Source organism: Gallus gallus, chromosome 34, assembly GCF_016699485.2.
Source record: "Gallus gallus isolate bGalGal1 chromosome 34, bGalGal1.mat.broiler.GRCg7b, whole genome shotgun sequence".
Taxonomy (NCBI): domain Eukaryota; kingdom Metazoa; phylum Chordata; class Aves; order Galliformes; family Phasianidae; genus Gallus; species Gallus gallus.
The window spans coordinates 774,135-797,216 of NC_052565.1; the positions used below are offsets into that span (position 1 = coordinate 774,135).

A 23,082-nucleotide genomic window follows, 5' to 3' on the forward strand; every position below is an offset into this window, starting at 1 on the left:
GGGGGCGCTTCCGGAGGGGGGTGGGAGTGACAGCAAAGCCGGGGGGGGCACCAGAGGGGTGGTGACAGCGCGTGGTGCCACCTGGCTGCCCCCCCACGTGCCCTAATGGAGGTCCCCAGCCTCCAGGGACTGCCTGTGGTGGAGAGGTGACGCGGAGTGGTGACATACGGGGACATGGCTGCCCCCCCCCCCCCCTCCCTCTCCCCCACTGTAGGGGGCTGTGGGACACGTGGGTGAGCTCCGTGTGTGCGTGGGGGGACTTTGGGGACAGTGTGTGTGTCTCAAAGCACTGCGGGCTCCGGGGGGTGACAGCAATAGCCCTGGGGACACCTGGGGGCTTTGGGGACACGGGTGGCTCAGGGGGAGCCGTGGTTTGGGGGACCCTTGGTGGCCCTGGGGGTGCTGGTGGCACACAGATGTTGTTGGCCGGAGGAACACCGATGTCTCAGGGGCGGTGTTGGCTTTGGGGGTGCTTGGTGGCCTTAGGGCCGTCGGTGACACGGGGATAACGTTGGCTTTGGGGACGCGGGTGACGCTCTGCGCTCAGTTCCGCCCTCCGCCGCCAGGGGTCGCCCTTGTGCCGCCGCTGCCCGCGCAGCGCCACCCGCAGCAGCCCCTCCGAGGGGCGGGGCGACGTCAGGCCACGCCCCCTCACCACGCCGTACGTCGGGGTGGGAGCGGCGCAAAGCCCGGCGGGAAATTCCCATCGTGCTCCGCGCGCCCCGCGCAGACAAAGGCTCGGCGGGAACTCCAAGTCCCAGCATGCCTTGCGCGGGGTCAGGGGGCGGGGTCAAGGGGCGGGGTCAGAGGGCGGCCGCGGGGCCCGGCGCGGCGCAGGTAGGCCCGGGTGGGCTCGGGGGGGAGGGGGGCGTGACGTAACGTGACGTCATGGGACGGGGTTCCGCGGGGGGCAATTTCGGTGTTAGAGGGGATAATGATGGGGGAGGTTGGGGGTATTTAGGGTAAGGAGGAGGCGGGTGGGGGGGGCGGGGGGTCCCGCAGGAGGATTTAGGGGTGGGGGAGCACTTAGGGGGCCCTGGGGGGGCAGTTAGGGGTCAGGGGGCTGTGGGGGGGAGCGAGGTGGGCAATGATGAGGTTTTAAGGGGGGCACTGAGGGGTTGGGAGGGCTTAGCAGAGCAATGATGGGGCAGTTGGGGGGGGGGAGGGGGCCGTTCGTACTAAGGGGGCAGTTGGTGGGGCCCAGGAGGGCAATATGGGGGGTCCTGGGGGGGCAGTTCGGGGCCTGGGGGGCAGTTGGAGGCCTGGGGGGCAGTTAGGAGCGGGGGCCGCTGTGTGAAGGGGAGGATTCTGAGCCTCCGGGGCTGCCCCCATCCCCACTCCCCGCCCCACTGTGCCCTATCCCACACCTCTCCCTGCGGCCTCTCCCTGTCCCCTCCCCCTCCCCCGGGGCTCCGGGGGCCGCCATCGGGCTGGCACTGTCACCTCATTGTCACCTCCCTGTCACCTCCCCTTTGTGTCCCCAGGCGCAGCGGCCGGCGGGTGATGGCAGCATGGAGGAGCGTAAGGACAGCGCGGAGCCCGCGGTGACCACAACGGAGGAGGACGAAGAGGAGGAGGAGGAGGAGGGGGGGGGGGTTGGCAGAGCGTTTCCTACAGCTGGAAAAGGAGCACAACGCGCTGCTGCGGGAGCTGCCGCCCTTCGGGGCCCCCGTGAGCCACGTTTACAGCCCTCTGGACTACGCCTGGGAGCCTCACCGGGACTTCGTGCGCCGCTATTGCCGCGGCCCCAAGAGAGTCCTCTTCCTTGGCATGAACCCCGGCCCCTTCGGCATGGCCCAGACCGGGGTGCGGCTGGGGAAACTGAGGCACGGGGTGGGGAGGGGGCGGGAGGAGGTTTGGTTGACGTCTGTGCCTGCTGAGGGCGGTGGGAGTGGGGGGGGGACTGAGGTATGGATGTGGCTGTGGTGGGGGGGGGGGGGTTGTGGGGTGTCTGTGTGTCTTCGGGGAGGTGGGGGGGAGACTGAGGTGTGAGCGTGGGGGGGTGCGGTGTGTGCTGGCCTCCTTTGCCATCATGCGGAGTCCAGGGAAGCTGAGAGCTCTGGGCTGTTTGAGGGTGGCTCTGCCCAAGGGGACGGCGTCTGCGGAGCCCACGGGGCTTTGTGGAGCCGAAAGGGAGGGAAGCTGAAGCACAGAGGGCTCCCCGAGGCACCGCATGCTGTCCCCATAGAGCCAGGGGGCAGGGAAACCAAGGCAGATGTGAGATGGGGCAGCTCCAGAGGCGTTATGGGGCGGCTGTACCCAAGGGGAGTGCGTGTAGACCCCCTCATGGAACCTATAGGGGAGGAAACTGAGGCACAGACGGGACCAGGAGGCCCACAGGGATGCTTTGGGGTGCCTGTGGGGCGCTGCATGCAGTCAGAAGGGGGGTTGAGGCTGGGAGAGCTCCGTGCTGCTTTGGGGTGGGCTGTGCCCCCTCCCAGAGCCCAACGTGGGGCCACCACAGCACAGCACAGGAACCACGTGTGGCTCCGCGGGGATCCTGACCCTCCTCCCTGTCCCCACAGGTCCCCTTCGGTGAGACCCGACACGTCCGCGAGTGGTTGGGGGTCAGCGGTGAGGTCGGGAAGCCGCCGTCGGAGCACCCCAAACGTCCCGTGTTGGGTCTGACCTGCAAGAGGGCGGAGGTGAGCGGCACCCGCTTCTGGGGGCTCGTCCGGACCCTCTGCCCCGACCCCCACGTCTTCTTCCGTCACTGCTTCGTCCACAACCACTGTCCCCTCCTCTTCCTCGCCCCCAGCGGTCGCAACCTGGCCCCGAGCGAGCTGCCCCCTGCTCAGCGGGTCCAACTGATGGGGCTGTGTGACCGGGCGCTGGCGCGGGCTGTGGGGCTGCTGGGGGTGAGGATGGTGGTGGGTGTGGGGCGTTTTGCTGAGCAGAGAGCCCGCCGGGCTTTGGCTGCTGCCGGTGTGACCGTAAGGATCGAAGGCTTCCCGCACCCCTCACCCCGCAGCGCCCGCGCCAATAAGGGCTGGGAGGAGCAGGCGAGGGCGAGGCTGGGGGAGCTGGGGGTGCTGGAGCTGTTTCGGGAGGGGGGGGGGTCACCAGGAGGGGGCAGGGATGGATCTGAGCCGCCGTTGGTCATAAAGGAGGAGGTGGAGGAGGATTAGAGGGGGGTCCGTGCCTCGGTTTCCCCTCTGGAGGGTAGGGAGGGTTGGGTTAGGAGGGGGGAGGGTGTGGGTTTTGTTCCCCACGTGGGTGGGTGGGGTGGGGGAGGGGGGGGATCCAGGCCTCACGTGCCCCCCCATCAGGAGGTGGGTTGGGCTTTTTGTAGGGGGTGACAAAGGACAGCCCCGTGCCTCAGTTTCCCTCATTAGGAAAGGCTGGGTTCCCTTTAGGAGGGGGAAGGGGGTGGATCCTCACTCTCCCCCCTCCCCCCCCCCATCTCCTCTCCCCCCCATCTCCTCCCCCCCCATCTCCTCCCCCAGCTCAGGGTCTCATTTTCTGCTTCCCCACCCCGTGCCTCAGTTTCCCTTCACGGAAGGGACGACCCCAACCCCAGGGACGGACCCCTCCTGGGGACCCAAACCAGCAGCTTCCAGTTTCCCCAGTCTAAGTGGTGTAACACTAAATGGGCCGAGGCTCAGTGGGGCACTCAGTGGTGTCCCCCACCCCACACACAGAGCGGTGCCTCAGTTTCCCCCAGGAGCAGCCTGGCAGCCCAGCACTCGGCCCACACTCCCCTATGGGGCTTTTCACCCCATTATTCCCACCGAAACCCCCCCAGTTTTGGGTATGGTTTTTTAATCAATGCTTTATTAAAGGGCCCAACAGCCCCGCTTGCTCCTAGCAGGGGAAACTGAGGCACGGAGGGGCGCGGGGTGGGGACAGTGACAGCATTAGGGCGCCAGGTCCCCGTGTCCCTCCGTGTGCCTCAGTTTCCCCCGCCACCAATAAACGCTGTGTCCCGTGGCGGTGGGCTTCGTGTCATCCTTGGGGTGCCACCCTGGGCTGTGTACCCCATTTGTGGGGCTGTGTACCCCATATGTGGGGCTGTGTACCCCATGTGTGGGGCTGACCCTCGTGACGTTGGCGGCCACATCACGTGGATGTCACACAGACCACGTGTGTCCCCCCCCCCGGTGATGCTTTGGGGGCCCACCCCAATTTGGGGCTGCGGGGTGGGGGGGGGGGGATCACTGATCTGGGGGTGCAGGGTGGGGGCAGGCCTCAGTTTGGGGCTGAAAGATGGGGGCGCACCCTCATTTCGGGGTGCAGGATGGGAGTACATCCCTGTTTGGGGGGGTACAGCATGGGGATACTCCCCCTATTTGGGGGTACAGCATGGGGGTACAAGCCCGTTTGGGGGTACGCCCCTATTTGGGGGTACAGGATGGGGGTGCACCCCCTATTTGGGGGTACAGGATGGGGGTGCACCCCCTATTTGTGGGTACCACCCCTTTTTGGGGGTGCAGGTGATGGGAATATCCCAAGATAAGGACACGGGGGTCCTCAGTCCCCATCGCTTCCACCCTGTCCCCCCCATCCTCTGCCCCCCAAGTTGATTTACCCCATGTGGGGTACTCGGGTTGGGGGGGCACCCCTATACCCCCACCCAGCTCCCCCCAGTCAGGCAGAGGCCGTGGGTGTGCTGTGTGTGTGTGCACTGCATCACATGGGGCCCAGAAGGAAGGATGGGGGGACCCCTCACCCCCCCCCCCACCCCTACAACCACCCCACAATTCGGGGTCGCTGTGGGGTGGGGGGTCTCCCCAAACCCCCACCTGCGGGGCGATGCAGCCGGGGGGGCCGAGGCTGCCTTTGTTGTGTGGTTCCCCATCTGCTGCCGGGTTCATGAACTCGGGTCTATTGAGAGGGGGCTGCGTGGTGACAAAGGGACGTGGGGGGGTGGGTTGGGGGGGGGTCTATGGGGCGGGGGCCCCCAGGCGGCTGCAGCACAGATGCTTCCCGGCGCGGTTGCAGCCAAATAAGTCCAGCGTGCGGCTCCAGGTGTTGATTTATTGCCCCTACAGCTCAGCGCCCCCCCCCAACCCCACTGTTCCTTTCCTTCTGGGGGGGGGGGGGGGACTGCAGCCCTGAGGGACCCCATAGGGATGTGGGGGTGCGCCGTGAAACCTCCCCCCTTCCCATGGGGGTCACTGCGGCGTCACTTCCCAGCACCATCTCTGCAGCCTTTGGGGTCTCTATTTGGGAACTGGGGGGGGGCAGGATGGATATGGGGCTTTTCGCACCCCTACATCCACCCTAAGGTACCACATACCTTGGGGGTGCACTGAGACCCCAGACCCAAACCTTGGGGATGCACTTGGACTCCAAACCTACACCCTGGGGGTGCACTTAGACCCCAAACCTAAACACTTGGATGTACTTCAGACCCCAGACCCAAAAGCCTGGGGTGCACTTGGAACCCCAACCCATACCCTGGGGGTGAACTCAGACCCCAAGCCTACACCCTGGGGTGCACTTGGACCCCAAACCCAAATCCTGGGGTGGACTTGAGACCCCAGACTCAAACTTTGGGGGTGCACGCAGACCCCAAACACAACACTTGGACGCACTCAGACCCCAAACCCAAACACTGGGGTGCACTCAGACCCCGGACCCAAACCTTGGGGGGGCGCTCAGACCCCAAGCCTACACCCTGGGCTGCATTTGGACCCCCAACCCATACCCTGGGGGTGCACTCAGACCCCAAACCCAAACCTTGGGGGTGCCCTCAGACCCCAAACCCAAACCTTGGGGGTGCCCTCAGACCCCAAACCCACACCACAACGCTTCTCAACATCCCAAAGTGGGGACCCAGGGGACATGGGGGTCCCGGTGGGGGGGCATGCCCCATCCACTGGGGGTCCTGGGGGGTCTCCCCATGCCCTTGGGGGGGGGGGGGGTTATCGGTGCACTGCATTGGGCAGCTGTGATGAAGAAGGATTTCTGTTTGGGATCCGTTAATCGGGAATTTGGTGTCAACAAGAAAAATCGGAGCTGTCCAGCATGGCGGCTTCCTGCTTTATCATGATTATGGGGGGGGGGGATGGGGATGGGGATGGGGGGGGGGGATTTGGGGACGTGAAGCAAAGATGGGTTTTAAATTAAGATGAGCAGAGGCAACCCCTGGGCTCTGCAGCCCGGGTTGGGGTCGGGGTTGGGGTGCTGTGTTGGGGATGGGGGGGCTTTGGGGTGGCTTTGGGGGTATCTCCCAGCAGTGCTTCCCGTGGGGGGGGGGGGTTGGGGATAAAAGTGGGGCTTCAAAGTAATGGGTTTGGCCCAAAATGAAGCTCAGAGCAGAAATCGCCCCCATGGGGCCCGATGGGACCGGGATGGGGGGGGTATGGGGTGGGGGGGGGGACATTGGGGGCTCTGGGGTCCTTCGGCACAGTGGGGACGGGCGGTTGTGGGGCCGTTGGGGCTGCTGGGGCTCCCGCTTGGATTCTGCTCTATGTTTTATCCACGAGGAAAGCATCCCCAGCCCTAATGTGTCTGGGCACGAACCGACACGTCCCTGACAAATTACGAGGCGTAATTAATTCGGCCATTAATGAATCAGCATCTTTACGGTAACAGGGCCATTAAATACCCGCAGGACGGACACCTCGAGGGCCGGCGCCGATCCCACGGCACCAGCAGTGACAGAGACACGGGGTGGGGATGATGGAGGGGGCATTGGGATGGATGGGGGGTTGGGGGAGGATGGGGGGGGTGGATGGGGAATTGGGGATGAGTGGGGAGAGGGGGTGGATGGGGGTGGGGTGGGTATATGGGGGACGGAGGGGGAATGGGGGATGGAGGGGGAATGGGGGATGGAGGGGGAATGGGGGATGGATGGAGGTATAGGGAATGAATGGGGGCTGGAGTATGGAAGGGGAATGGGGATGGATGGGGGGTCGGGTGGGTATATGGGGGATGGATGGGGAATGGGGTATGGAGGGGGAACGGGGGGTGGATGGAGGTATGGGGAATGAATGGGGGATGAAGGGGGATACAGGAGTGAGTGGGGGCGTGGGGGATGGAGGGGGAATGGGGATGGAGGGGGAATGGGGGCTGGAGGGGGAATGGGGATGTATGGGGGGTTAGGTGGGTATATGGGGGATGGAGGGGGAATGGGGATGGAGGGGGAGAAGGGGGATGGATGGAGGTATGGGGAATAAATAGGGGATGGGGGATGGATGGGGAATGGGGGAGGGATGGAAGAATGGGGAGTGAATGGGGGATGGAGGGGGAATGGGGATGGAGGGGGGGTTGGGTGGGGATGTGGGGGGTGGAGGGGGAGAAGGGGGATGGATGGAGGTATGGGGGAGGGAGGGGGACACGGGGGGGGTGGGGGGATGGGGGTGGATTGGGGGTTGGATTGGGATGTGGGGGTTGGATGAGGACCCATTTTTGGGTGAGAAAAGGCCCTCACAGTGCCTGAGTTGCCCATTTTGGGGACTACATCTCCCATAATGCACTGGGGGGGGGGGGGGTGCTGCCCACCCACCCACGTGACCCCGAGGTGCAGCATGGGAAATGTAGTCCAGAGGTGGTGATGGGGGTCACTCCTCCACGGTCAGACCCCCCCCATACACCCCACAACGCCACACCTCCACGCACATCACCCCATACAACCCCATCCTCCACACCCCCCACCCCACCCCCAACCCCCCAACCCCCCCCCCCACTCCTCCCCCCCCCCCCCTCCCCATTTCTCAGCATATGGCCCAAAGCTGTCGGAGGGGAATTCCTGGAGCCTCAGGCATCCCTGATTTACTGCAGCTCTGACAGCTTTATGGGTCATCCTCGAGTGCGCCCAGACGGCCGCTGCACCGCAGTGTGAATGCAATGGGGCCGGACCCCCCCCCACCAACCCCCCCCCCCCCCCCAGGGCACTCCATCACCGCGCCACTTAGTAACTAAAAGTTCCTAATAAATAATTCTTACAGGGAATGCGGTCCATATATTAACGGAGTGCCTCCGTATTTCAGGGCTGTTGTCATATCTGACCGCCTCGCCTTCCCCCCGCGCCGCTGCCAGGACACCAAATGGCTGCTCAGATAGCGGAGAGCTTTTGGGGTTGGGGGTCGTTAATTTCCTGGTTGGGGGGGGTGGGAGGATGGGGGGGGGGTGAGGATGGTTCGTGGTGCTGAGCTATGGGGCTTCGTGGGGGTTTGGGGGGGGGGAAGGGAGGAGGCAGCGGTGGGGAGATGGAGGTGAGGGAGGGAAGGGGGAGGGATGGAGGGATGGTGGGTGGGGGAAGGATGGAGAGATGGAAGGATGAGGGATGGAGGGATGAAGGATGGAGGGATGGGAGAAGGGAAGGGGGAGGGATGGAAGAGGTTGGGGGGATGGAGGAAGGATGGAGGGATGGAATAGAGATGGAAGGGCGGAGGGGGATAGAAGGATGGGAGGAGGGAAGAGGGAGGGATGGAAGAGGGAAGGATGAGGGATGGAGGGATGGTGGGTGGAGGAAGGATTGAGAGATGGAAGGATGAGGGATGGAGGGATGAAGGATGGAGGGATGGAAGAAGGGAAGGGGGAGGGATGGAAGAGGTTGGGGGGATGGAATAGAGATAGAAGGGTGGAGGAGGATAGAGGGATGGAGGGAGGGATGGAGGAGGGATAGAGGAAGGGTGGATGGAGAAAGGATGGAGGGATGGGAGGATGAGGGAAAATGGGTGGAAGGATGAAGGGTAGAAGAAGGATGGAGAGATGGAGGAAGGAGGAGGGATGGAGGGATGGAAGAATGGATGGAAGAAGGATGGAGGGATGGAGAGGTGGAAGGAGGAGGGAGAGATGGGGGATGGAAGGAGGAGGAATGGGAGACCATGGGTGTAACAGAGCTGAACACTGTGGGGGAAGGGAAGGGAAGGGAAGGGAAGGGAAGGGAAGGGAAGGGAAGGGAAGGGAAGGGAAGGGAAGGGAAGGGAAGGGAAGGGAAGGGAAGGGAAGGGAAGGGAAGGGAAGGGAAGGGAAGGGAAGGGAAGGGAAGGGAAGGGAAGGGAAGGGAAGGGAAGGGAAGGGAAGGGAAGGGAAGGGAAGGGAAGGGAAGGGAAGGGAAGGGAAGGGAAGGGCTGAGTGGGTTTTCTCCTTTCAGCCATCAAATGGAAACCATTGAGTGGAGAGAGGCAGAGGAGCAGAAAGGCTGAAGGGCAGCAGAGCAAACAGACACTGCAATGGGCAGCAAAATAAACAGTGTGGGGAACAGAGGTGGAGTGAGATCAGCTGGGAGATAGGAGAGATAAACACAGGGGAGACAGCGGGACGGACAGACGGACAGATGGGGTGAGAGAAGATCCACCCCCCCACATTGCTGCCAGCACTGCGCCTTCACATGGGTGCTTTTGGGGCAAAAAAATGCCTTTTTTGGGTCGTTATCCTCATTGCTTTGTCAGGGTGGGAGAATGTGGTTTCTCCCTTCTTGTTTGTGCCCCATAGGCGCCATCAACACCCCCATGCGATGCCCCATAGGAGCCCCACTGTAGTGCAGTACCCCATAGATGCCCCATAGGCGCTAGAACACCCCCATGCAATACCCCATAGGTGCCCCATAGATGCCATGGACACCCCCATGCAATGCCCCATAGGAGCCCCACTGTAGTGCAATACCCCATAGGTGCCCCATAGGCGCTAGAACACCCCCATGCAATACCCCATAGGTGCCCCATAGATGCCATGGACACCCCCATGCGATGCCCCATAGGAGCCCCACTGTAGTGCAATACCCCATAGATGCCCCATAGGCGCTAGAACACCTCCATGCAATACCCCATAGGTGCCCCATAGATGCCATGGACACCCCCATGCGATGCCCCATAGGAGCCCCAGTGTAGTGCAATACCCCATAGGTGCCCCATAGGCACCATCAACACCCCCATGCGATGCCCCATAGGAGCCCCAGTGTAGAGCAATACCCCATAGGCGCTATGATCGCCCCCCATGCAGTGCCCCACTGTGCCCCACAGGTGCCACAACGCCCCCCCCCCCTCCCCCCCCCCCCCCCCAGCCCCCCGTGCCTCAGTTTCCCCTTTGCAGAGCAGCCGCACTGCGGAGCCGCACAGCGCTGTGGTTGGGGAGGAGGGAAGCGAAGAAGGACGGCGGAGCTAATTGAAAACGAAGGGGAAATTTTTAATCAGGGCGAATGTAATTACTGCAGCTGGAGTTGGGCCAGGGCAGCGGGTTAATGGCCCCGGGGCTTCAATTCAATCTTCCCCCTCTCTCGGCCTCTCCTTCCTCCCGCGGATGGGAATTGCTGCGAATCCCCGGAGCGAAACCGTCTCCATCCCTCCATCCCTCCATCCCTCCATCCCTCCTTCCTCCCCTATTTCCTTCCTCCTTCCCTCCCTCCCATCCCCCTTCCCACATCCCCACATTCCTCATCCCTCCATCCCCCATTCCCATATCCTCCATCCCCCCATCCCTCCATCCTCCATCCCCACATCCCCCATCCCCACATCCCCCATCCCCATATCCCCACATCCTCCATCCTTCAGCCCTGCAGCCCCATATGCTGTCTCTCTGCCCCCCCTGCACCCTTTATCCCTTCCTTACCACACCTCTGCATCCTTCATCCCCCCATCCTTTATCCCCCACATCCCCCATCCCTCCATCCCCCATCCCCACATCCTCCATCCTTCAGCCCTGCAGCCCCATATGCTGTATCTCTGCCTCCCTTCACCATTTATCCCTTCCTTACACCTCTGCATCCCCCATCCCCACATCCCCCATCCCCATATCCTCCATCCCTGCATCCTTCATCCCGATCCCCATATCCCCACATCCCCATATCCCCACACCCTCCATCCCCCATCCCTGCATCCTTCATCCCCACATCCCCCATCCCCTATCCTGATATCCCCCATCCCCACATCCCCCATCCCCATATCCTCCATCCCTCCATCCCTCCATCCCCCCATCCCCACACCCTCCATCCCCACATCCCCCATCCCTTCATCCTCCATCCCCCCATCCCTCTCTCTCCCATCCCCCCATCCCCATCCCCTCCATCCCCCCCTCCCTCCCCGCACCCCGGGGCCGCACTGGGCCGTATTGGGCCGTATTGGGCCGTATTGGGCCGTATTGGGCCGTATTGGGCCATAGCGGAGCCGCTGTGCGGGGTGGAGCCGCTGGGGGGCGGCAGAGAGCCGCGGCCGGACGGGGCTGCCGGGACCGCACCGGGCACAGAGCCGGGATGGGGGGGGGGGGGGGGATTTGGGGTGCTGTGGGGTTGGGGGGGGGTGCAGGGTATGGGGTATGGATGGGGCGGGTTTGGGATGGTGAGGGGTTTGGGGTGGGGATGGGAAACTTTGGGATTGGAGGTGCTGTGGGGCTGGGGATGCTGTGGGGTTGGGTGCTGTGGGGTGTGGATGGGGTGGGGTGAGGGGGGGGGGTTGGGACCTTATGGGGTTCGGGACACTGTGGGGTTTGGGTGCTGTGCTCCTTTCCATTTCTTTTTCTCTCTTCTCCCTTTTTTTCCTCTCCTTTTTCCTCCCTTTTCCATCCGTTTATTTCCATTTTTCTTTTCCTTTTCCTCCCCTTTTTCCTCCTTTCCCCTCTCATTTATTTCCCTTTTCCTCCCCTATTTCCTCCTTTCCCCTTTCCGTTATTTCCCCTTTTCCCCTTCCCTCCATTTTTCTTCTTCCCTCTTTTTCTCTCCATTTCCCCCCTCTTTCCTCCCCTTTTCCCTCCTCCTTCCCCATCCATTTCCCCCTTCCTTTTCCTCATTCCCACTTCTATTCCTCTCATTTTCTCCCTATATTTTCTCCCTTTTCCTCCTTCTTTCCCATCCTTTCCCCCTCTATTACTTCCCCCTTTTCCCCTTCCTTTTCCTCCTTTCCCCTTCTTCTTCCCCATCCAATTTCCTCTTCCTTTTCCTCTCCTTCCCCTTCCACTCATTTCTTCCCCTCCCTTTTCTCCTTTTTCCCCTTTTTTTCCTCCTTTTTCCTCCCTCTTTTCCATCCTCCCCCCCTCCTTTCCCCCTCTACTCATTTCTTCCCCCTTTTCCCCTTCCTTTTTTTCCTTTTCCTTCCTTCTTCCCCATCCATTTTCCTTCTCCTTCTCCTCTCCTTCCCCTCCCCACTCATTTCTCCCCCTTCCTCTTCTTTCCTCCTTCCCCCCCCCTTTTTTCCTCCTTTTTCCTCCTCCTTTCCCACCCTTTCCCCCTCTATTCATTTATTCCCGTTTCCCCCTTCCTTTTCCCCTCCTTCTTCCCCATCCATTTTCCTCCTCCTTTTCCTCCCCACTCATTTCTTCCCCTTCCTCCTCTTTTCTCCCTCCTTCCTCCTCCCCCACCCCTTTTCCTCCTCCTTTTCCATCCTTCCCCCCCCTTCCCCCCTCTCCGCTCATTTCCACCCCCCCCCCCCCGCCCCCCCCACAGCCCCCCATATAATGAAGCCATCCGCATTCCTGCATGGCTCAGCTCGGATGACGGATGGCCGCTCCCCGTTCGCTCCCGGTTGGCGCAGCGCTCTTCTCTCCCCCCCCCCCCCCCCCCCCGCCTCGACCCCCCCCCCCTCCCACCCCCGCGTTCTCATCTGTCAAAGCGGCTCCGGATCCGCTGCTCGGCGTTAATGACGGCGGAGCGATGGAGCGGGGCGGGGGGGGTGAAAGGGTCACGGCTGTCCTCGGGCAGTGTGGGGTGAAAAGGGCACGGGGGGGGGGGCAAGGAGGGGTCGGGACGGACCGCTGCTGTGACCTGCCAGGACCTGCGGCCGGGGGGACCCCCCCGGGGATGCTCGTTTTGGTCTCAGACCGCTCCTGGGGGGCTCAGATCGCTGCTGGGGGGGCTCAGATCGCTGCTGGGGGGCTCAGATCGCTCCTGGGGGGGGCTCAGATCGCTGCTGTGACCTGCCAGGACCTGCGGCCGGGGGGGATCCCCCCGGGGATGCTCATTTTGGGGGCAGAAATTGGTGGGTTTGGGGTTGTTTTTTTACTGGGGGGGGGGGTTAACACTCAATGGGGTTTCCCAATCCATCCGTCCATCCCCCCCCGTCCCCCCCCGTGCTTCCCTGGGGGAAAAGGGGAATGGGACCCCCAGAGCCCCCCCTAGACCTACAGCACTGTATGGGTATGCACCCTATGGGGGCCACAAATGGACCCTATAGGCACCCATATACCCACACTGAGAAGCCTACGGACCCCATAGGGACCACATATGGACCCTATAGGCACCCATATACCCACACTGAGAAGCCTACGGACCCCATAGGGGCCACATATGGACCCTATAGGCACCCATATACCCACACTGAGAAGCCTACGGACCCCATAGGGACCACATATGGACCCTATAGGCACCCATATACCCACACTGAGAAGCCTACGGACCCCATAGGGACCACATATGGACCCTATAGGCACCCATATACCCACACTGAGAAGCCTACGGACCCCATAGGGACCACATATGGATCCTATAGGCACCCATATACCCACACTGAGAAGCCTACGGACCCCATAGGAACCACATATGGACCCCATAGGCACCCATATACCTACACTGAGAAGCCTACGGACCCTATAGGGACCACATATGGACCCTATAGGCACCCATATACCCACACTGAGAAGCCTACGGACCCTATAGGGATCACATATGGACCCCATAGGCACCCATATACCCACACTGAGAAGCCTACGGACCCTATAGGGACCACATATGGATCCTATAGGCACCCATATACCCACACTGAGAAGCCTATGGACCCTATAGGGACCACATATGGCCCATATGCAAACCCCACCCCCAGCTCTGCCCACAGCACTGGAAATAAGACGACATATAGGGCTGTATGTAAATAAAAACCCCATATGCTCAGCTCTGCACACGTACCTATAGGCCTATCCGTGCCCCATATGTGCTACGCCAACAGGGCCATATACACTATAGGAGCAATAGGGCCCCATAGGCACCTGCACCCCACTCCAGGTCCCTCTATGTCTATAGACAGCGGTGGGGGGGGGGGCTCAGATCGCTCCTGGGGGGCTCAGGTTGGACTGTGGGGCTGAGACCACTACTGGGGGGGGGGGGGGGGGGAGATTGGTCTGGGGGGGCTCAGTTTGATCTGGGGGGGCTCCGACCACTCTTGGGGGGCTCAGATGGGTCTGGGGGGGCTCAGACATATCCTGGGGGGGTTCAGGTCGGTCAGGGGGTCTCAGATCATTTCTGGGGTTCAGGTTTGTCTGGGAGGGTTCAGACCTCTGCTGGGGGGGGGGGGGGGGGGGGGGCTCAGTTCGGTCTGGGGGGGGTTTGGATCATTCCTGGGGGGCTCAGACCGCTCCTGGGGGGGTCATCTCAGTTTGGGGGGACTCAGATTGGTATGGGGTGGGGGGGGGGGGGGCTCAGACATCTTCTGGGGGGGGCTTCAGGTCGGTCGGGTGGACTCAGACCATTCCTGGGGGGCTCAGATCACCCCGGGGGGGCTCAGCTCGGTGTGGGGGTGAGGGGGGGGCTCAGCCCCCTGCGGGGGTCTCAGCTCTGTGGCTCTCACCTCTCTGCAGCCGCTCCTCTCAAACTTCTCGTGCGCCCCCCCCGGGGGGGGGGGGAGAGGTCCATGGGGGGGGGGGGATCCGTCGGGAGGTTCCATGGATGGGGGGGGGGGTCCGCCGGAGGGTCCCGGGGGCTCCATGGGGCGATCCCAGGGTGGGTTCCATTTGGGGGGGGGGTCCCGCTGAGGGCTCCGTGGGTTCGGGTCACTCTCTCGTCCGGGCTGAGGAATACGGGAATGGGATGGAGATGGGGGGGGGGATGGATGGGGGGGGGGGGGCGGGCAAAAAAAAAAAGGCAGAAAAGGCCAAAAGAAAAGAGGGAGAAATCGGATCCGGGGGCGGTCACGTGGGCGGCGCGGACCAATGGCCGTCCTCGACGGGACCCCCCCGAGGGTGGAGGGGGGGGGGGAGAATTGGGGGGGGGGGGGGGGGGGCAGCGCTGTGGGTTTGGGTGCGGAGCGTTGGAGGTGCGCGGCGGTTCCGTTCCGCAGCTGTTGGGACCCACAGCGGAATCCCCCCCCCCCCCCAACCCCCCCCCCCCCGGCGTGACCCCGAACGGCGGCGCAGCCTCCGGGACCCCCACAGCCCCCCCCGACCCCCCCCGGGTCCGTCCGCGCCGTCGGAGCTGCGGCCGAGGTGAGATCGTCCTCAGCCTCTCTTTTTCTTTCTCTTTTCCCTTCATTTTCACTCTTCCGCTTCACTTCTCCTTTTTCTTCCTCTTTTCCTTTACCTTTTGGGTTCTTTTCCTCTCTTTTCCCCCTTTACCTTCCCCCTTTTCTTCCCACTTTTCCTTCCCTTTCCTTCCCCCTTTTCCTTCCCCCTTTTCCTTCCCCCTTTTCCTTCCCCCTTCCCCCCCCCTTCCTTCCCCTTCCCCCCCCTCCTTTCTCCCTTCTCCCCCTTCCCTTTTCTCTCCCCCCCCATTTCCTTTCCCTCCCTCTCATCCCCTCCTCTCCCCCCCATTCCCCCTTTATTTCCCTCATCTCCATAACCCAAACACCAAACCTCCCCCCCCCCCCCCAATATAAAAAACAGCCCCTAAAAAAGTGCATTTTAGGCCGTCCCCCCCCTTCCCCATCCATCTCTGGGACGGGGGGGGCTCTTATTGGGGTCTCTTTGCCTTAAGGAGTGAGGCAATGGATGGGGCTGTGTTGGGGAAGGGGGGGATCCCATTGGGACAATGCAGAACCCCCCCCCCCGTGGGTGTCCCTGGTGGTCCCATGCAGAGGGGACCCCCCCCCCCCCCTTTATCTCCCCGAATAAAAGATTGACACCTCGCATCCCCTCCATGGATTTGATGGAGCGTCGCTCCGCCGCCGGAACCCATCAGGACGGCGTTGCTCCGCGCCGATCCCATATGGCTGCGTCCCACTGAGCTCTGATTTATGGCCGCGGGGTCGGAATGGGGCCGGGGGGGTGGGTGAGGGGGGGGGGGGGAGGATGAGGAGGGAGGGGAAGGATGAAGGGGGGTGGAGAGGGTGAAAGGGGGGGAGGATGAGGATGAAGGGGGAAGATGAAGAGGGAGGGGGGAGGATGGGGAGGTGAGGATGAAGAGGGGGAAAAGGATGAAGGGGAGGGAGGATGAGGATGAAGGGCGAGGATGAGGAGGGAGGGGAGGGAGGATGGGGAGGAGGATGAGGAGGGGGGGAGGAAGGCTGTGGGTATGCAGAGCGGAGAAGGGGGGGGGGGGGGGAAGGAGAACCCCACGCTCTGGGATGCAACTCTTTGCCTTCAATGGGCGCCTTCGCTGCTGGGGGGGCTGCTTCTGCCTGGGGGCACCCATGGGTGCTGGGGATAAGGGGGGGCTGCCGTGGCACCACAGCATCCCCAAAATGCAATCCCCTCACCAGATTGCACGTGCGTCCCCCAGACTGCATCCCCCCCCCCCACCCCCCAAGTTGCAAAAGCACCCCCAAAATGCAACTCCAGCCCCAAATTGCACCCCCTCCTCATCCTCCGGGCTGCAATCTGACCCCGCAAACTGCAGCTCTGGGGGCCCTGAGGGGTCTCCTGCTGCCTCCCCCTGCCGTGCAGCGCCGCTCTGATGGGGTTTTGCTTCTCCCTATGTGGTCCCGGCGCCGTCACACCTGGCTGGGAGACTCCCAGGGCTGTAATTACCGCCTTGGAAGGGGTTCAGAGGGAAAGGGAGAGCAAAGGAGGGGCTGCAGAGGCTGCAGGGGTTGAGATAAGAGCAGAAGGAGCGGAGGGGAGCAGTGCTGAGGTTTGGCTGCTGGGGATACCCCGGAGCAACAACAGGGCCTGTTTGGGGGGGAGGTGGAAGAAAGGGGGGGAGGAGAGAGGTGATGGGAGGGAGAATGGGGGATCCATGCAGCCCCTCTGCCAATGGGGAGGGGTGAGGTTGAAACGGCCCCAAGCTGGAGGTGCATCGCCTCACATTGCAGCTGAACTGCCCCACACTGCAGCTGCATCGCCCCACGTTTCAGCTGCATCGCCCCGCGTTGCAGCTGCATCGCCCCACACTGCAGCTGCATCGCCCCACACTGCAGCTGCATCGCCCCCCATTGTAGTTGCATCGCCCCCCGTTGCAGTTGCATCGCCCCACACACATTGCAGCTGCATCCTCCAAATCACAATTGCACCCCCGTAGGAGGGAGGCCCATCGCTCCCCACATTGCAGCCACGTCCCCCAAAGCTGCAATTCAACCCCCGACGTTGCAATCGCATCCCCCATACGAGGGAGGAACATCAGCCCCCGCATTGCGGTCCTATCCCCTCAATAGCAGAGGGACACCCCCAAATTGCAGCACCCCCCCCCCCCCTATTTGCAACTGCAGACAGAAATCAGGTGACAACCACCTGACCCCCCGTCACCCCCATTCGGAACCTCAGTGCCCCCCCCAGAAGTGCTGCACAGCAGCAGCCCACCCTGGGGCGCCCCATTGCCCCCCCAGACCCCACGTGGGCAGCAGCACAGCAATCTCCCATCTCCCCTTTGCATAACTCAAAGCTTTTGGCACCGGGCTCTTTAGGAGAAGGATTCTCCGGTCAGCCGCAGTAATAAATAGATAAATAAAGCCCTGCTAAGTCTCAGGCTGGCTGCTTAAATACGTTTTATGGGGTGATTAGGAGGAGAGCCGTCCGTTTGAGTGCTTTATTTGTAGCTCTGCTCTGCGCTGGCGGAGGGGTTGGGGGGGTTTCCCATCCTCGTTAGGGGCTGACGGAGTGTTGGGCTGCGGCGCATCCCCGGCGCACAGGAAAAGCAATGGGTTGGAGGCCGGCATTCACCCCCCCACCCCAAAACCACCCCATAAAACTGAATGTGATGGTGCGCAAATGGCTCCCATCTGCCCCACGATAGGATGGGTTGGGGATTAACAACTCAACCCCCACCCCCACCCCCCCCACCCCCAGCTCCCCAAAGCACGGCTGCACCGTAGGGATGCCTCCATCCCTCCTACAGCATCCTCAGCAAACGGGTTCCCTTCCAGGACCCCCCCCCCTCCCTCCACGCACCCCCCCATGGCTCCCAGGTGCCGGCGTCACGCCTGCTGCTCGCCTTAATTCCTCCCCACTGCAGCATCACTCCCTGCTCCTCCTTGCTAACGACTCGCCGGCCTTGTTGTAACAACCTTGGCCATATTTGCAATCACAGCTCTGCTCCCGTGCCTTCCTGTGAGCCCAAGCGTCCTCATTTTCCCCTATTTAACCGAGCTTCCAGATTGCTCATGCAGCCACCGCTCGTTTTTTGCAGCTGGCTTGCATCCTTGTCACAGCTGGAGGAGAGGTGGAGATCACCCTTGGTTACCTCCGCGTGCAAAACCCACCTGGATGGTCACAGCCCTTTGCACAGAGGTCCTTTCCTTCAGCTCGCCCCCAAATCCTTCGGAGCCAAAGGGGGAGATGTGGGCACCGGACTGCAGCCTCAGCAGTGGGAATGGGAAGCCGGGCTGCTGAGAGAGAGGAGGAGGTCTGTGTTGGTGTGGTGTGATGGTGGTGGGGTGGTTGGGTGCCTCCTCGTGCCATGACTTTGCTATTGAGTTGGGGTTCAGCCTGATGGCTGAGCTCAGCCACAGCCCAATGGTTGAGCTGTAATCCAATGGGTGAGTTTGGTTGTAACCCAATGGGAGATGTTGGCCATAACCCAATGGGTGAGGTTGGTTGTAACCCAATGGGTGAGGTTGACCATAACCCAATGGGTGAGGTTGGCCATAACCCAAAGGATGAGGTTGACCATAACCCAGTGGGTGAGGTTGACCATAAGCCAGTGGGTGAAGTTGGCCATAACCCAAAGGATGAGGTTGGCCATAACCCAATGGACGAGGTTGACCATAACCCAAAGGATGAGGTTAGCCATAACCCAATGGGTGAGGTTGGCCATAACCCAATGGGTGAAGTTGGCCATAACCCAATGATTGAGCTCGGCCACAACCTACTGGCTGAGCTTGGCCATAACCCAACAGCCGAGCTTGGCTGTGGCCCTACCAACCCCCCCCTGCACCCACCCATCCCAAGGAAACCAATGAGATGTGTCCTCCCTGGAGCTCAAAGCCACATTTGCTCCGCTTTCCCTTTCCCAGAGGCTCTCCATCGGGACCTTCACCACCTCCCTTAACCCCGCAGCCATCAAAGCATCCCCATCGAGTCTTCCTGCGTCCACCTGGCCAAGCCTGCAGCCTTTCCCCATCGGGGACCCCATGTCCTCCCCATTCATTTCTCCCAGGCTCACACCTCAGCCCCCACCCGGAGCCCCCAGCCCCGCTCCCCCCACCCCATTCCCCCTCTCTTCCCATAGGACGGAGCCCTCCCACGCCAACCACCGCCTCCGTCCCCTCCCAACCAAAGAATTACGATCCTTTCCTCCCCCACCTTTCTGTATTTATTCCCACTGCCTGGAAAGGCGCAGCAAACTCTGCTTCACCCCGAGCCCTCGTTGGGGTTCAGAGGACGCGGGGACGCATTCTGCCCTCCTCTCCTCCATCCAAATACCATCCGTGGGGCTGCGGGGAGCGAAGCAGCCATAAATTGCCGGTATTTACACAAGGAGCGGCTGCACGGGGCAGTAATGCATTTTGCACAGGGTGAGAATATAGCCTTTGTGCTCCCGAGCTCAGGCTGGGCTCCCTCCGGGGCGATCTGTCAGCTCAGCCTTTCTCTCTTGGCTTTATTTATTTGTTTGGCGTCTCAAAGGGCGGTCGGTGGGGCAGGGAATCGTCTGGGGCCGCCCGACAGCGGGAAAGCTCAGGGTCTGTTGATGCCGGGGGGGTTTAGGGGGGTTGGGGGGGTCTCCGTGCCCCCCATTCCCAAGCACGAGAGCTGCAGGTATGATCCCACCCATGGAAGTCCCTCCTATAGGGAGGAATGGGGAGACGCTGCAGGTATGGATGAGAATGGAAGCTCCTTCTGCTGGGAGGACTGGGGAGGTGCTGCACCAGGAGCAGCCCGGGTGGGGTTGGTTATTTTTGGGGGGGGTTGTTGGTTTTTGACCCGTTTTCCCCACCCCCATAGGTGGCTCTTGGGGTACCCCTTCCCATTTCTGCATCCCTCATCCCTGCGCCGTCTCCTATCTGCACCTTTGCGTCCTGCACAGGAAGGGCCACCAGCCGTGGGATAACGGTTAGCAGGGTGCTGGACCCGAAGGTTAATTAAAGCTTAGGCTAATTAAAGGTAGTAATGGGTTTCTATAGATGAGATTCTCTTCAGGGTGTCTTAAAAGGAGGCAAAGAGGCTCTCTGGGCACCGAGCTCAGCTCTAATCATCCATCCATGCAAATCAGGGCACGGCGCCTCATTGCTGCTCCTTTGGGGGGTTCAACCCAGGGCAAATGTGGGGGGAAACCATTACAAAAAACCCCATGGGAAAAAAAAAAAAACCCTTTTGCAGAGGGAATTCCTGAGCTGAGCCGTTGTCCCATCGTGTTTTCCTCACTCTGACCCAGAGGGATGCTGAGAAAGTGGTACCCATGGAGGGGGAGGGAGAGGGGGGGGGTGTTGCATTGCACACCCCCAGCACAGCATTGGCACAGCGTCCCACGTAGAGGGGGGGCTCTGAGCTCACCCTCCCCCCCCCCCTGCAGCCCCAGGTGGGGAAGCACAGAGCGCAGTGCTGCAGGCGTGAGGCTGTGGATGGGTGTATTTACGGCCCCCGGCCGCCCATCCGTCTGCGGGAGGCTTATAAAGAACCCCCGGCAATCACCTACAAGCAGCACTGCTTGTTGGTGGGTATTAACGGCGACCTCGAGATTTACATCCCGCTGCCTGCACAGAGAAAGGGGGGGGGGATGAGCAGGGAGAGGGCACCCATCCGTCTGTCCGTCCGGCCGGCTGGAAATCACAGCCCTGGGGCGGAGATGGTGGAGGTGGGGTCCCCTCTGAGCCCACCTCTGGGGGTGGGGAGGGGGCTCAGCCCCTCGCGGGGGTCTCAGCTCTGTGGGGGGGACACATCAGCACGGCGTGGAAGTGGGGAACGTCACCAGAGATGGGTGATGGAGGGATGGACAGCGGGGACAGACGGACAGCAAAGCGGCTGTGGAAGCAATCCCTGAGCCCAAAGCAGCGCCCTCCAGCAATGGGGTATGGGGTAATCGTTCCATCCCCACATCCCCATGCAATGGGAGCACAGCACTATGGGGTCCCCACATACACATGCAATGGGAGCACAGCACCGTGGGGTCCCAATGCAAAAGGAACTCATCACCATGGGGTCCCAATGCAATGGGAGCACAGCACCGTGGGGTCCCAATGCAAAAGGAGCACAGCACTGTGGGGTCCCCACATCCACATGCAATGGGAGCACAGCACTGTGGGGTCCCAATGCAATGGGAGCACAGCACCGTGGGGTCCCCACACCCCCATGCAAATGGGAGCGCAGCACTGTGGGGTCCCAATGCAAAAGGAGCTCAGCACCGTGGGGTCCCCACACCCCCACGCAATGAGAGCTCAGTGCCCACAGCCTCACACCCAAGAATAAGATTGGGGATGCGCGTGGTGCCGAGCAAGGAGAGCAACGCTGGAGCTGCACGGATCGCCGCTTCGGGGCCGGAGAATGAAAGCAAATTGCAAAGCAGCATTAAAGAACCACCCTGCAGCCTTCTCCTCCATGCCCAGGAGCTGAGAGCCTCCTGTCCTATTAATATCAGCCAGCTCAGGAAGAGGAGAGGGAACATCTTTATCTCTTCCATCCGCTGATACCTCGTCCTCTCTCTCTTTTATGGCTGCAATTCCCCCTTTGTTCAGCCCCACGTGCTGCGCGGCAGGGAGAGCTGCTGGAGCATCTCGAAATATAATTAGAAAGCTAAATATGACACCGCTGTTCCACTCGGAGACCCAACCCCATAAAACACCCAGGCTGTGATGTGGAAAACGGTGCCATCCGTGCATCCGCCGCCGCCCCGACGGCTGAGCTCCGTGATTGCTTAAAGATTACCCACCAGTTTTCAATTACCTCCCATTAATGTATTTACCCGGCGTATCTTTTATCAAGCTGCAAGTTGTTGTGTTGGTATGATATTATTTTTTCTTTGCAGGGAGATGGGTTGGCTTCCCCTAAACGGCCCATATTTCAGCATTAGAGCCGCTCGCTATCAGCGTGGGCTGAGTGATGCTTTGCTGCTCCATCTCCCGGTGTTTAATTCTGCTGGAGCTTCGGCTGCTCCTTAGGGGTGGTCACCGAGGTGTGCTGTGAAGGCCAGGGGGGCTCAGGGGGTGGCTTCCAATGGAGCTGAGGCAGCGGAGTGGGGTCCCCTCTTCATCCTCCCCATCCGCTTCCCTGCCTCAGTTTCCCCTTCGGATCACAGCTGTGCCTCAGTTTCCCCTCAGGTTCCTCCCTGCACACAAACCACAGCCTTCCCCCACCTCACATCTTCCTGCGGAGACCCCAACGCTTCCCCCAGCGCCCACCCAGCCCTCAAATCCCCCCTGGCTCAGAGCGGAGGATCCCGAGGTGGGATTTTCCATCACCCCCCACCCCGAGGCTCCGTGCTGAGTCCCTGCAGACGCTTTTGGGGCCATTCACCCCAGAATGAGGCTGAGGACCACATGTGGTTGGCAACGACACGTGGAGCCGCGGGGGAATGAGCTGCTGAGAGCCACGATGGTTCTGGCATGGATTCATCCCAAAAGAATCCGAGCGGAGCGTGGAGCTGGGCCGGGGTTGGGGGTTGTTTCCATTTCTGAGCCATTTTGCACCGCGTTGTGGTGTCAGTTTTGGGGTGATTATCAAATATAGAGGAGAAGGAGCGAGTCGGAGGCAGAACCAGGCAGCTCCACTCCTCTGCGCCCACCCTAGCAGCACTGAGGACATCCCCTCCATTTGCTTTCCTTTTCTGGGGGGACGTTTACTCATAAACTGGAGAGATTTTCCCTGTTTTCTCCCCCTTTTTAAACAAATCATTATTATTTTCATTATTATTTTCAGAGCTTAAATGGCTCAATGCTCAGCCACTGGAGAACGGTGGCCGTTGGGCAGAGCCATGTCCACAGTGCACGGCCTCCATTGGGTGCAGTGAGACGCCAAGCCTTGTTTTAGTGGGCACGGTGGGGGGGTTGGGGTTGGGTTGTTGGTGTTGGAGCTCTTTTCCAAGCTTAAGACTCCATGATTCTATGAGTGAGCATGGTGGGAACGGGTTGGGGTTGGACTGTTGGTCTTGGAGGTCTTTTCCAACCTTAATGGCTCCTTGATTTGATGAGTGAG

The 23,082-nt window shown here is 61.4% G+C and overlaps 1 protein-coding gene and 1 long non-coding RNA gene across 2 annotated transcripts; both read left to right on the top strand.

Moving 5' to 3' along the window:
• Positions 1-782: 782 nt before the first annotated feature.
• SMUG1 (single-strand-selective monofunctional uracil-DNA glycosylase 1) lies at positions 783-3,930 on the top strand. The gene is made up of 3 exons (XM_015300353.4): positions 783-837; positions 1,485-1,806; positions 2,526-3,930. Exons 2-3 carry the CDS (start codon positions 1,771-1,773, stop codon positions 3,126-3,128), a joined length of 639 nt encoding a protein of 212 aa, XP_015155839.2. The 5' UTR covers positions 783-837; positions 1,485-1,770; the 3' UTR covers positions 3,129-3,930.
• Positions 3,931-6,324: 2,394 nt separating this feature from the next.
• Positions 6,325-9,929, top strand: LOC112530920. Its single transcript, XR_003072640.2, has 4 exons — positions 6,325-6,618; positions 7,938-8,025; positions 9,047-9,565; positions 9,609-9,929. It is a non-coding gene; the product is annotated as an uncharacterized LOC112530920 (long non-coding RNA).
• Positions 9,930-23,082: the final 13,153 nt, after the last annotated feature.

Excerpts from the sequence above, each read along its gene's own strand:
- SMUG1 (XM_015300353.4), top strand. The coding sequence starts at position 1,771 with ATGAACCCCGGCCCCTTCGGCATGGCCCAGACCGGG. Across the intron at positions 1,807-2,525 it reads TCGGCATGGCCCAGACCGGG|GTCCCCTTCGGTGAGACCCG; the intron begins GTGCGGCTGGGG and ends CTGTCCCCACAG.